The sequence below is a fragment of the Sphaerodactylus townsendi genome, linkage group LG06 (genome assembly GCF_021028975.2).
Source record: "Sphaerodactylus townsendi isolate TG3544 linkage group LG06, MPM_Stown_v2.3, whole genome shotgun sequence".
Lineage (NCBI taxonomy): Eukaryota > Metazoa > Chordata > Lepidosauria > Squamata > Sphaerodactylidae > Sphaerodactylus > Sphaerodactylus townsendi.
Genome location: NC_059430.1, coordinates 24,203,887 through 24,218,347, shown reverse-complemented (window position 1 = coordinate 24,218,347; position 14,461 = coordinate 24,203,887). Strand labels below are relative to the sequence as shown.

At 48.6% G+C, this 14,461-nt stretch overlaps 1 protein-coding gene across 4 annotated transcripts in view; it reads right to left on the bottom strand.

The window, feature by feature from the left end:
- CACNA2D4 (calcium voltage-gated channel auxiliary subunit alpha2delta 4) overlaps window positions 1-14,461 on the bottom strand; it is a 197,073-nt gene that overhangs the window by 159,154 nt on the left and 23,458 nt on the right. For all 4 annotated transcript variants that reach the window (XM_048499810.1, XM_048499812.1, XM_048499811.1 and 1 more), the window contains exon 4: window positions 2,880-2,939. In XM_048499810.1, coding sequence (XP_048355767.1) covers window positions 2,880-2,939 — 60 coding nt within the window. The remainder of the gene's footprint in view (window positions 1-2,879; window positions 2,940-14,461) is intronic.

Sequence of the window (14,461 nt, the reverse complement as noted above, 5' to 3'; positions counted from 1 at the left end):
AAACTATCAATGCAACACTGCAGCATTATACAGACATCTTAGGACCTTCCATTTTAAGTGGAGAGCTGTGATATAACAGCACCTTCCACTGAAAATCCTCATTATTTAAGCCGTGTGCAGAAGAAAGTAAAATTACTGCCTTACTGCAAAAACTACACAGGGAGGGCAGATGTGCAGAAGAACCCTGCCCAAACCAATTCCAAAGCTTGTGCATTGACTCCCCAGAAAATCAGGAGTAATTCTGGCACACGGATAAGGTCTAAGACCTTTTTAGAGAATTTCTTTGAGGAAATTTCCTTTCCTACCTTTCTTTAGAGTAATTTTTATGGGGACCTAAAATCAAACCTAAATGGAATAATGTATTTAAAAATGCAGCATCCTATAGATGAAGGCAGCTTACATTTTCTAAATTTAAGAGTTTCCTTAACACTGTCTTATTAGCTAGTGTGAAGCACTGGTCTTTATATAACCTTCTTTATTCACCTGGATGGGCATATTTAGAACTGGCAAAGCTACTTTCTCTTCACAGCAAGACATCATTAGCCCAACACCATTTAATTTATCCAGCTATGTATAGTTCCACCATTAATGCTATCACAAAAGCTTCTTGGCTACTGCAATGTAGTTTCATTTTGATCTGTATTCAAACACTGATCCAGCCTTGTTGGAAATTCCTGACTTCTATACATCTGGAAAAACAGGAAAATAGTGATTCTCAGTTTAATTGCTTAGCCCTAATGAAGAGTGTTTGGGGAGGGTTTTTTTTTTTTTGCAGAACTGCTGTGGATTTATACACTAAATGAGTCAGAAGAACCTCAGTGCAATAAAATGTAGTGCTGCAAATTCAAGAACATTTATCCCTGATATATTTGTGCCTCTGAAACTCCCCAAAATTGGGGGTTTTGGGGCTTTGGCAGCGGATTGGCTGCCCCCTTGTGAGGCCCTGTCATAGTGTCATGTCTGGCAGTGCCCTATATCAGTTCCATCTGGGGCGCTGCCAGTCCATCCCAGCCTTAAGACCGGGTGCCGCTAATATGGGGATGTTATGCTGCATACTGATTTTAATGTTTTTAGAGGTAATTTAAGTTATTTATTGACTGCTCTTTAGTTTTGTGTTGTGAATCGCCTAGAGCCCTCTGGGGATGAGGCGGTCTACGAAATCTAATGAATAAATAAATACATACATAAAATAAAAATACTAAGCCTGATAATGGTTTGGGTTTTTGTTTAGGAGACACTTGTGTTAAATTCATCATTGGGCGTTTCCCCACTCAGTATGATCCCCCCTATGCTGCGCGCCCGGGCGTCCCCACAACCCCGCACTCTGCCGCGTGCTGGGATGCCACACGCTGAGGGGGCACGACAGCGGCAGCGTCAGGGCGGCTGCGCTGTCGCTGCCCCTCTCGTGGGTAAGTGGGGAAAGGCCCATTGATAGCCTCAAATCTAACACAGTCTATTTTTTAAGAGTTAATCAAGTTCAGGTACAACATTATGTAATCACAATTGATTGAATCATTAATTTCATCATCTACAAGCATTTGGTGAAGTGCCATCAAGTCAGAATCAAGTTATGGCTACTCCAGCAAGGGTCTTCACGGCAAAGGAATAGCAGATATGGCTGGTCATTGCCTTCCTCTGCAGAGTCTTCAGGTTGCTAGTCTGTTACAACAAAATTTGTTGGGTGTCTAGCAGGGACGTAGGTATAGATTTTTTTATGGGGGGGTTCGGGGGCGGGGCCACTATGAGAACCACTGTGCTATAATCAGTCCTCCTGGCCAGGCAACCGTAGTAACTATCCATCCACACAACCATCACATGGTACAATGCCAGTGCATTTTCACCAACCATTTATATAAATTATATTCATGTTTAGATTTGTAAATCTGATGTTCATTTTTGTGGGTTCACTGCGCAAGCCCACACTGGTTCTGTACATGTGCACAGGCCAGCCACAGTAGAATCAAAAGCTTTTGGATGCTAACTGGCAAACTAGGAATGCGATCACTCCTCATCCCCCAGCGCCAAACTAACCATATCTGCTACACTTTTGCCATGAAGACCCTTGCTGGAGTAGCCATGTATGTATTTTATCCTGATCTCCACATGATTCACATTATTATTTGTTGGACTTATATCCCACCCCATCCCCGAAGGGCCCCGGGTGGGTTACAACATTTATTAAACATACCATAACAATAGACATTAAAATATAAATCCTAACAATTAATAATTTAAGATTTAAATTTAAAAGATTTACAAAATGCTAAAATAGATGGCGTATGTTTATACTTCCCACCTTCCACCCCTCCTTCCTCCCCCTCCCCCCGGAGACCGAAAGAGGTTACAATAATCTGGCTAGCTAGTTGGGAAAGGCCTGGTGGAACACGTCTTGCAGGCCCTGCAGAATTGACATACTTCACACAGGGCCCTGACATCACCGGGCAATTTGTTCCACCAGGCCACAGCCAGGGCTGTAAAAACCCTGGCTCTCATCGAAGCCAGCCAGATATCCCTTGGGCCGGGGATTGCTAGGAGGTTCCCCTCCAATGGAGGGGCCTTGTAGGGCAACATTACTTATGGTCCACTCCTAAGCAGAGTTACACCTGTCTAAGTCTATTGAAGTCCACAAACTTAGAAGAAGTAACTCTGCTTAGGATAGCATTGTTAATGTTTCACGTTCAGAGGCAATTCACTGCACATAGAAAATTGGCTTGGCATTTAATTTCACTATGAGAAGTAGACTTTAGATAACTAGTTGCTCCATATGGAAGCTGAACAAGGTCAGTATTTCCCCAAAGTTTTAAGAAACATGAATTAAGCCTTTTGTTATTGAAAGATAATGTAGAATCAGTTTTCCTGTATAAATATATATGACTTACCACCAGGGAGGTGTTGAACTCATGGTAGAGATCAGCATCTTCAGCTGCTTCAACCAACCGCTAATAAAATCAAATTTAAAAACAAAATCACAGAAGGAAAATTAGATAGTGTGTGAAGCAATAGTCAAGACTTCTGAAAAGCATTACTCAAAGAGGAAAAAAATTAAAATAATGGAAGGCCAAATGTAGGCTGAGCAGACGTCCCGCTTTTGGCGGGACAGTCCCGCCTTAAAACAACTTGTCCCGCGTTCCGCGAGTTTTTTCAAGTGTCCTGGTTTTGGGAAGGCTGCCGCACTGCCTTCTGGGGCGCAAGGCAGTGCGACAGCCTCCCGCGCGCGGCCAAAGGAGCGCACGGCAGGGCGGGAAATGGGAGCACCCCAGAAGGCAGTGTGCTCCTGCGGCTGCACGCGCATGCACGCGTGGCCGACCACCCGTCCCGGTTCACAAAGGTGACCATCTGGTCACCTTAGCCAAATGGCCAGTGTATAGTATGATCTTATTTTGGTTTCGTTTGTTTTCCTGAAACAGAGTCAGCCTCTGAGCAAGGGATGCCAGCCTCTAGGTGGGACCTGAGGATACCACAGAATTACAGCTCATCACCAGACTACAGGGATCAGTTCCCCTGGAGAGCCTCTGAGCAAGGGATGCCAGCCTCTAGGTGGGACCTGAGGATACCACAGAATTACAGCTCATCACCAGACTACAGGGATCAGTTCCCCTGGAGAGAACGGATGCTTTGGAGAATGTACTCTATGGCACTGAACCCCATTCAGTACTCTGTCTTCTCCCAACTGTACCCCAACTCTCCAGGAGTTTCCCAACCTGGATCTGGCAACCCTATCCCCTCATGCCCCACTACGCCCAGCGAGAATCTGGCAGCCTCTCCCTCCATGTGCTTGCCAGATTCACTGTTTCCCAAAATGGAGATGTGAAGTTGCTGAATTTCTTCCTGTCATGAAACTGTTAAAACAGCAGGGAAGGGGAAAACAACAGCCCTACTGCTGGAACCCATAATATGGGATTTGGAATAGTGCAGAGTCTGCTGGGTGTTATAATTCTAAGAACCTGGGCAAATCTTTCCTGCTGCAAGATTACATGTCACAGGTTATTTGCACAGCTTCAAAGGGTCAATTCTAACAATCCCCTAGATGGTCTTTTACAGCTACAATGTGCACTGTTTATAGACATTTTTTTTAAAAAAAAATTTAAAGTATCGATGCATTTGCTGTTGTTCAAATATAATTATACAAGAAACAGCCAAAAAGCCCTTTTTAGAATATACTTAAGGATATAAAGACAAAAAGCTTTACCATGTTTATGGATCCACTGAACTAAGAACAGTCTGGCTTTCAAAAAAAAATTAAACCACAATAAAATAAATGGTCACTGTATAAACTTTTCCAACTGTTCTTATGATGTACATACTTGGTTGAAAATAAATTTCACAAAAACCAGATCCTTTTATCAAAGCAATGAACAAACAACACTATATTCATGAAATTTGAGATTAGGTATCCTAACATTAACAATTGCATTTAATTAAATTCAACATGAACTTTGTGGTGGAGGTTTCTGTATAACCTTTTCCTCTGAAGATGCCAGCCACAGATGAAGGCGAAACGTCAGGAGAAAATGCTACTAGAACATGGCCATACAGCCTGGAAACCACACAATATCCCAGTGATTCTGGCTGTGAAAGCCTTCGACAATACTTTTCCTCTTTTATATTTTCCCAGTCTGAATCACATTCACACAAGCTATTATTTGCTGGGGTGGGGGTGGACCCCTTCAACCCATAAAGGAAAAACAGCAGCTTGGGGTGGTTTTCAGTAAGGAAAATACAACTGATTGCATTAACCCTTTCCTCCATGCCTTACCGCCACTTTTCTGTAATCTAATTGGTTCCTTGCAAAGGAATTTCACTAAAAACAAAAGCTGTGGGAGCTAATCATGTATCTCGTATATAATATGTAATTTGGCTCTGACTTTTGTCTCTTTTAAATTTATAGCCATATGCAATTGATTTTAACATATGTTGTTTATGACTGAGAAAACGACGCCTGCATCATTGCACATCATTATATTTTTTGCAGCAGTTGAAGGAAAAACAAATGAAATATGTTGGTTATCAAAAAGGGCTGAACATAAACATACATCATTTTCCTTCAAGTGTATTTAACTGAACATGGAATGCTTTCTAGGTTTTTATCAGCCTCTTTTGTTGCCTAGCTAAAATACTGTTTTCAGTTTTAAATGTATGCTTTAGGAATGAATCAGAGAAAAATATGGTTGCAGCTACTAATACAGATATTATTCCATTCAAATCATATAGCCTCCTACCGTAGTTCAAGCCAAGGAGGATGGTGGCCAGATAGCAAAGATTAAATTTTGGGGTGTCTATTCCATGACACCCTGACCTTGCTGATCCATGCTGGCCTGATCTCAACAAATCTCAGAAGCTAAGCAAGGGTTGGTTCTAGCTAGAACTTGGATGGGAGACCACCAAGGAATATCAGAGTTGCTGTGCAGGGGAAGACAAACAACCTCTGTTAGCCCCTTGCCTTGAAAACCCCACTGAGTTGCTATTAGCTGCAATTTGATGGCACTTTACGCACACATTCCGCAGACCTCAGATCAAGGAAAAACTAGGTAACTGCTAGATGGCTTTAGGATAGGCTGACCAGCCGTCCTGCTTTTGGCGGGACCGTCACGCCTTTGGACAATTTGTCCCGCATCCCGCACGTTCTACAAATTGTCCCGATTTTTGGGAGGCTGCTGCACTGCCTTGGGGGCACAAGGCAGTGCGGCAGCCTCCCGTGCGCCCGGCCGCCCGGCCGCAGGAGCGCATGGCCTTCTGGGGCTTGCTGTTTGCCGCTCTGTCACAGGGCGGCAAACAGCAAGCCCCAGAAGCCCGTGCACTTCTGCGGCCGCTTCCCCATCCCGCATCACAAAGGTGACCATCTGGTCACCTTGCATTAGGAGGTTAGATCAATTCAAAGAGGGTCATGAATGCAACAAACAGTTAATAGTCCACTAATGATTATTAGCAACAATGACTAAATGGAACCTCCATGTTCAGAAGCAGTAACCCTCTAAATACTAGTGATGGAGGCCAACAAAATAGTAGGAGGTTTTGGCTTCTATGCCTTGCCTCCTTCCTTCCGAGAGTATCTGTTTGGCCACACTACAAAATAGGATGCTGAACTAGACAAGCTGCTGTCATATTCCTAAGATACAACAGTCTTGCGGAAAAAAACTAGATCTGGGCTCTGGACAAAGCTTGGATAGGAGACTATTTAAGAACCCTAAATGTTCCATGACAGAAGAAAAGTGGGTCATGACATGAATGCAACAAACAGAGAAAAGGACAGTAGTCCAGAAGGCAATCTCAGCTTAAGAACTGACATTGTATGGGTCCCATTTAAACTTATGTAACCCATGCCATTTTAGTCTTTTTGTTTTGTTTGGATCTTAGGGCCCAGGGGGTAGGAGCTCACTGAGCATGTGCAGTTGATAAGCTTGCTTACTTATTACCAACCGCAAGAGCTCCACCCTCCTCAGTTGATCTGGCCTGCAATAGAAGGGAGGCCTACAGTTCAATTGAGAGAATTACTTATTTTTTACAGGCCCAGATTGAGGAAAGACCTGCAGCAGCTACATCAGATGCAGAAGGCCAGATGAGAGAAAGAAGCCCTGCTTGATTAATAGTTTGGACTTTCTTGTTATTCTTTCATTATTGGACACGGTTAGTGGTAGCAACTGTTCTGAGTGTTTTTTTTCTTTAAAAAAGCACTGAAGATTTTGTTCAATTGAGTTGTGCTGCATATATTTATATGTTCACTATATGTTCACTATTATTTATCCTTAAATGATAGAAAGTTGTTGTAGGGATGCACTGCTGACCCAGCAGCACCGTAAATCGGCTGGCACGGCGCTCCTCTGACCCTTCTGGTCGCTTTTGGCTCCCCCCACCCTCAACCCCGATGAGTCACGGGTCATGAACTACCTGGCTCACAACCACCGGGTGTCCCGGACAAAGGGACAATGGTCTTGCCCCAGGTGAGGATTAGGCCCAGACGCTGATGCTCCTCTCCGCACGTAGCAGCCAGATGAGATCATGCATCACATGATGATCTCTCAGTCTCCCGCTCTCCGCTCGAATTCCCCGTTCCGCCCTTCTGGCCCCGTTAGAATCATAATAAAAGGTGCCAGAAACCAGCAGGGAGAGTAAACGGAACCGCGGTTTCAGCTCCATGCTGGCACTCTCCACCAGATGTTATCACGCGTACCGTCGTTCTTGCGCTGACCTGGCGGTCCGCGACTACAAGCTGGTGCGAAACCGGGAATCCTCGAACCTCCACCCTGCTTACCGTCGCCTGGGGAAAGGGCAGCGGTACCGGCGTCCAGCTGGATCGGCGCATCCAGGACCCACCTTCCGGTATAGCCCGTCCGGCTGGATGCGACATCAGGGACCGAGTCTGGACCTCTCGTCCGGCGGAACACGGTAAGTATGGGAGCTTGCAAAAGCAGGGCTTATGACAAATGCGTTAACGAGCTAAAAGCGTTAGCGGCTCACGGCAGTCCCCGTAAAAGAGGGGGGAGCTTCGCCGGTGGTTAGAGGAGATTGAAGCTCAATGTCCATGGTACCCGGAGGGGACATTGAATCTTGGGATTAAGGAAAACATCGAGCACTCTTAGCACAGAGCCTCGCTGCCGGTGTCACTGCTACTGGCGATGGAGACAATGCTGTAACCAGCCATCAGCCTGCAGACCTATGGCTCCCTTGCTGCTAGGCCACCCTCCTTGCTTCGATCTTCAGTTTCACCCGGAATTTTCTCTATCCTCTAAACTGGGCCTGTCTTCTGCCCTTGCTCCCCTGCCTCCTTCAAATTCTCCGGAAACCGACGCTTCCTCCCCTTGCTCCGCCTTCATTTTCTGAAGCCATAGCACCTCCGTCAGCGCCCGCATTATTAGGCGGGTTTCAAACCCTCATGAGCGATATTAACCACAGCCTGCGAAAAAAGCTGGCGGAAGGCGATGCGATATCCGCTTTATGCCCGTTCACTTCACGGATGCGGGGAGGATGGCATTGTTAAGCGGAGTTGTCGATACCGCCCTTTAAGCTATAATATCCTCACGAGCTCCATGGCGATGCGGGGCGTAAAGGTCACCAGCCCCTATGTAGAGGCATGCTGGAAGCGATGCGCGGGAATCACCTAATGGTTCGGATGGCTGGAAGACCACCTTTAAGCATGCTTTTGAGCCCTGCAATTTGCGGTGATCTGGGAAGCGGTTCGCCAGCAGTGTGTGGCTAGGGGAGCACTTCGGTGGCGCCCACACTGCCGGCGCAACTTTCTTGACCCGATGCGCCAGCCAGCCCCAGCGATCAGATTGTCCTGCCAGAATACCCTTACGGTTGCCTCTGGATAAATACCACAAAGGCGTTTATCAAAGGTTCCTAATGCCCGTAGCCAACCCAAAGTTTCTCCGCCATCGACGAAAACCCCAAGAGCCCTCGCCGAGATTTGTGGGTGGGCTCAGGAGGCCCGCCAAGAGGCAGGTAGCAGATATGGCGAGGAGGCCCAAAGCGAGCTCCCTCAGCATAAAGCATAAGCATAAGCATAAGCATTTTATTGTCATTATTGCCGCGCTGTAGAAATTTACAACAGCATTCCTCGATGCACACAATTTCAGACTCATACAATTTCAGACTCATGCAATTTCAGACTCATACATCATCATCCTCCACCCCATCCTACATAGCCCGATACATCAATATGAAGCGGAGTTTAGCATAGCCACAGCTCTAGAGTAGAAGCTGTCTCTAAGCCTCTTTGTCTAGTTCTGAGGGCCTGTATGCGTCTGCCAGATGGTAGCAGTTTAAAAGAGAGTGTGCTGGATGGGGCGGGTCCCTTAGAATATTTTGGGCTTTATTTGGAGCTGGGGCATTATAGATTTCTTCCAAGGAGAGGGCGGCCGATAATCGCTTGTGCAGTATTGATCACCCTTTGGGCGCCTTCCTATTAGCCACTGTGCAACTGGAGAACCATACACAGATCGCAGCCTGCGCCAAAGCGCCTCCACTGGAGTGCCGCCCAGGCAATCCGCGGGCCTAAGAGCAAAGATCCTGAACTGGCCGACATGCTTAAGGCTTGCCAGGACAGCTGATCCTCTGCCCACCAAGCTAACCTCGCGCAGCACTCTCCACGCCAGGGGCAGCCCCAGGTGACTGCTTAATTCGCGGCCGGGTGGGACGCACTTCCGGAGAGGAGTGTAGGCAGCCGGCGGGGCCTGGCCCGATGGAGGAGGTCCTCCCCAAAGAGGCAAGGCCCCAAGGCCACCAAAACCCGATGCCCTGTGCCGAAAGGCTTCCACTGGAGAGGCGACTGCCCGTGCGGGGAGAGGCTTCAGCGCGGGCATCTCCCCAGCGGGACCAAGGGGAGAGTACTGGGAACGAGCCCAGCAGCCAAGACCCAAACCACCTCTCGTGGCATCTGGCTCCGGGCACCCAGCCCATCTCGCTAAGTTCCCCACGAGGTCACCGTCGCCCCAACCCAGTATGGCGACCCCATCCCTACCGGGGACGTTGGGCTGGGTGCCAAAGGCCTCAGCCGCTGAACAGGGGATTGTTCGCCGTCCCAGATGTGTCGACTCCGCGCCAGGGGACCCATCCATCTCCAAGTCTGGGCAGACATCCATAGGAGTTGCCCAGCGGAACCAGCTCGCGCTTGCTTCGATCCTCCTGCCCCATCGCTGCCAGCCATCAGCGTAATAAAGGCCACGAGCCCGGCAGCCATCAGGGGCAGCCAGTACTACCATCGCGGTGGAGACACCCATGGAAGCTCAGCCCGGTATCTGGAGCTCACCGTGGAGGGTGTCTGTTCAAGGGCCTGAGTGGACACGGCTGATATTGACCGTCATCCAGAGCAGCCGGTGGCCTGACCGGTGGCCAACGAGACCTGTCCGCGCATCTGGGGGGTGGGGAAAACAAACTGAGCGAGCGGGCATCCGCCCGCTCACGGTCCATAGCCCAGAGACTCGGCGGCGGCTCACAGTCCGCCCATCATTCCTGGACATCCATGTCAATCTCTGGGGAAGGGATCACCGTGGGCCAGGTCAAAGCGACCCTAGTCTGGGATGGATAAACCCATCACACAGATTATTGATCCTAACTGTATGCCTTCTGAACTCATTTTCCGAACTTTCCGCCCATGAAACTATTTCCCCCCCTTTTTCGCTTTTCTCTTCCCTCTATTTATTTTTTCAACCCAGCAGCAAAGGCGGGAGGGTGCCAATTGGCTGACTGGCCCTCCCTGGATTAAAATCTGGAGCCCGCGTCCTGTGGTACGCCCAGCACTTTGCCAGGACGGCAGGCCCCAGTTTAAAGAGGCTGCAGCCACTATGCCCCTAACAAACCTGTTTTGGCTTGTGGCTGTATCATCGCCATGAAGGGAAGCTTAGCGGCAGCCTTCATAAGGAGTGGTTTGCAGTGACCCAGGTAGTGAAACCTCTGAGTCAAGGGAGATGCTGCGCTTTCAAAGTTCACACATAACCTGTGTGGGTTGTGGTTGCCCAAGCGGCGCCTGGTGACTGTATGAACACGAATTATTGCAAGGCCAGGCGGCTTGGCCGCCCTTATAAGGAAGCCGGTTTCGGCGGTGACGAATTCCCCAAGATAATTAGATTACAAAATTCAGCACCATTTTCCAGCCTCTGGCGCTAACCACCGAGGTCCGCGGTAAGTATATTTCCCTGCAAAATACCCTCCCCCCCCCTTTGTGTGTGAAATTCACCTAATTGCCTAATTGCTTTACCTCCCAATGGGATGCATCCATCACCCAAAGCATAAGCATAACGCATAAGCTTATTTATTGTCCATTATTGCCGCTTGAAATTTACAACAGCATTCCTCGATGCACACAATTTCAGACTCATACAATTTCAGAACTCATGCACGGTTTTCAAGACTCATACATCCCATCATCCCTCCACCCCATCCCACATGCGCATCAAGCCCTCTCTTTTGTGTTGCCAGAAATTTAGCATGCATACCGTACACAATTCCCCAAGGGGTCCGCACTTGCACCTCACTCCCGAGGCTTTCCGGACCCTGCGCTTTGGCCTTACCCTGATGGCGGCTCTGAAGCCAGCTTCCACGCATCAGGATACGCCTACCCACTCTGCCGCTTCCTGTCAAAAGCAAAGGTATTTAAAGAAAGAATTAGAGAGGTGGCGGCCCCAGTAGAGCTGCATTAAAAAGCAACCCTTACTTTGCCGCAGACTGCAAGATGAAGCGCTTTCCATTATATGAGTCGAGTCTTATATCAAGCACACTTCAATCCAACAAAACGGCTTGATTTTGACCTCCGCCATACGGCTCTCCAAGCCTGGCAGGACCCAGGCCCCCTCCCTACTCGCCTGGGGAAGGGGGTGTGTTTCAGTCCGAATTCTCCCTACAAGATCTCCTGTGGATCCCATTTCGCCATAGCCGGGCTGGCAGCCCATGGGAATGGCGCCGGAGGAAAACAACCCCATCCCGGAGATGGGCGCGCCATCTCTCTGGAGGATCCGTCCAAGCGGCCTCCAGCAGAACGCCATACAGCCACCCGGCCTTAGAGCAGGTCCAAGGACCGGATGACCTGGGGGGAATGTCAAAGCAAAGCCGCCAAGCCAAGCTCCAAAGAGCTGCTCGCGTAGCAAAAGGCCACCCGAGGCGTAGCCGAGAACACTCCTGGCTGCGCCCTCTTTGCAAATCATCACTGCCAGCTTTCGGCGGCCACCATCGCTTACTTGCCTGCTCTGCTGCCTCCTGCCAGTAGCAAAATGTCGGCCACCCTGGCCAGAGCACATTGACCAAACCAACATCCTGGAAGCAGTTTGCTGCGGCTGCCAGCGATTTAGGATCCTTCTGCCTGGGCGAGATTACCCACACAAGTCGGGGAACCTGCTAAGCTCCTGCCTGCTCCCCGTTTGCAAAGCCCTGGAGACTTCCTAGCCCAGTCTGGTTTAAAGCCCTTATAAGATGCTTCATCCATCAAGAGTACTCTATGAAGCTGACTGGGGACCCGTCGTCCAAACCCTCCCGGCGGCCCTCTCATGTCACCAAGACTGTCGCCAATCACAAGTCCAATACTTGCGCCTGCATTGCCGGTATGACAGGTGAACCGACCGGAGCCCATTCACTGGCTCGGCCAATTGGAACTTTCTGCGGCGCCACGGAGGACATTCCCCGTGTATGGAAATATCTTGCTCCCCAAAGGGTTGGTTCTGGACTTGCGGGAGAGAACTTTCAACCTATATCCCTGCTTTCGGCTTTCTGCCGGGACTCTCTGTTGCCTTAGCCGCCTCACCATCGTCCTGCACTCAGGCTCCACCGGGAGCCGGACGCCCGTCGCCCGCCAGCTCCACTCTGCCCTCGACCCCTCTTGCGGGCGGCCAGTTTACCCTCTCGGCGGAGTTAAGTCTCCCTCGCGACTTCCCTGAGTAGAGGAGTCGGACTGCGCTTCTTACAAGCTAAGATCATTGGCCGGCTGGCCTGTGCCTCGCGAGGAGTCCATCAACTCCACCTCCCATTGCTCTGGATGCTCTGGCCTCCGAGCAGCAGGAACGATCAGCGACTTTTGGATAATCGTGCGCTATTGATTATTTGTTGTTATTGCATCACCAAGGTTGTGAGAATATACATGATATGTGTTGTTTTAATCTTTCTGATAATTCCCATTTGATTCATATGAAAGTCGCGTGAACTGCAAGATGTTGTATCTAATCTGAAATTATGGCGTTTTACCTGGTGGTCAGCCCTCTGGGCTGGCTACGGGGAGATGGTTAAGATATATTGTACAGCTCTGCATTGGCTTGATTGTGTCCTCATCGTCGGATCTTGTTTCATTCAATGTATATCTAATATTGCCTGTAACGTATTGTAAGAAACCCTACGACTTTCCCTTACATACATAGCAAGTTCTAATGCTGCACAAGCAGCGCTCGACCAGCTTGGCCAGGCTGACGCAGAGGAAGACGGCCCTTAAATGCGCCCTAACATTTCGGCCTCCTTCTAAATGTAAAAAAGGAGGAGATGTAGGGATGCACTGCTGACAGCAGCACCGTAAGTAGGCGCTGGCACACGGCGGCTCCTTCTGGTCGCACCGCTCCCCACCCCTCATCCCCTGATGAGTCCGCGGGTCATGAACTACCTGGCTCACAACCACCGGGTGTCCCGGACAAAGGGACAATGGTCTTGCCCCCAGGTGAGGATTAGGCCCAGACGCTGATGCTCCTCTCCGCACGTAGCAGCCAGATGAGATCATGCATCACATGATGATCTCTCAGTCTCCCGCTCTCCCGCTCTCCCGGAATTCCCCCCGTTCCGCCCTTCTACACGCCCCCGTTAGAATCATAATAAAAGGTGCCAGAAACCAGCCGCAGCGGGAGGTAAGCTAGGAACACGGACACTCGCGCTCCCGCTGCTGGCACTCTCCACCAGATGTTATCACCGCGTCTCGTCTCGTTCTTGCGCTGACCTCGCGGTCACGACTACAAGTTGTGTTAAAGATTAAAGGTTTGTTGATTTGTTCAAGCAATTTCATATTTGTTTGTTAAGCCACAGGGTGCTGTCATATATTATTTCCTAGGTCTCCAATGGAGATTGATGTGGCCAAGGATAAGTAGGTTACACTTACACCAATTCTGTTGACATAGAACTACACATTATGTGTAACAGAAAGGACGTTGTTTTCTTTTAGAGACTGCAGCTTTTCAAGTTGGGTTTTCAGAGGGAAATGGGCAGGAGTACGGAAGAATAACTTTCTAAATCACCTCAACTCTACTTCCAAGTTGTTTTTAATTCTGCCGTGGGAGGTAGGAAGAAATATCTGGATATTTTCCCCAACACGGGTAAAATCAGCTTGGATCTGATGACTGAATAATGTGCACTGGGCAAATATGGAGAAGGACTCCCCCCCCCCCCGCCCCAAATCCAAGGTCTTCTTGGAAAATGTGATTCCTGAAGCCATGATCCTGAAATATAATCGTGCTGAGCTCTTTCACTTGTCCAGGCAACAATCCTCCTTCATGTCATTTCTGCTCTTAGGCACAACAGGATGGTAAAGAAGACACAGTGCACATAATAGCCCATTTTAAAAAGCCTACAAGGACACCTCCAATCTCTTTGTTCTTCTGCTTCTGTCTTCCCATTGGTTTGTCAGAAGGCTTTGAAAGGTGACAAGTGCAGTTGAAATTGACTGCAGTAACCTTAACAATTGGAACTGGGAAGGCAGAAACCTCCAACTGTCAGAGCAGCAGGGATTGATTTTGAAAGCAGTGGTAAATTCCATGAGACCAGTTCGCAGACACTTCTTACCACAAACAAATTTTATCTTGGCACACACTGCAAATCAAGATGGAATTAATAACTGTGAATTAGAAATGCCAAAGTGCAGCTTGGTTATTTCAAGACTCTGGTCTATCCCTTCAAGATGGTAATGAAGAACAGAACCATCAGCAATCTTGCCTGAACTCATCTCACCATCTTTGCAGATACACACGTGTGTGTAATTTTCTTCTATGAATATTTACTTCTGCTG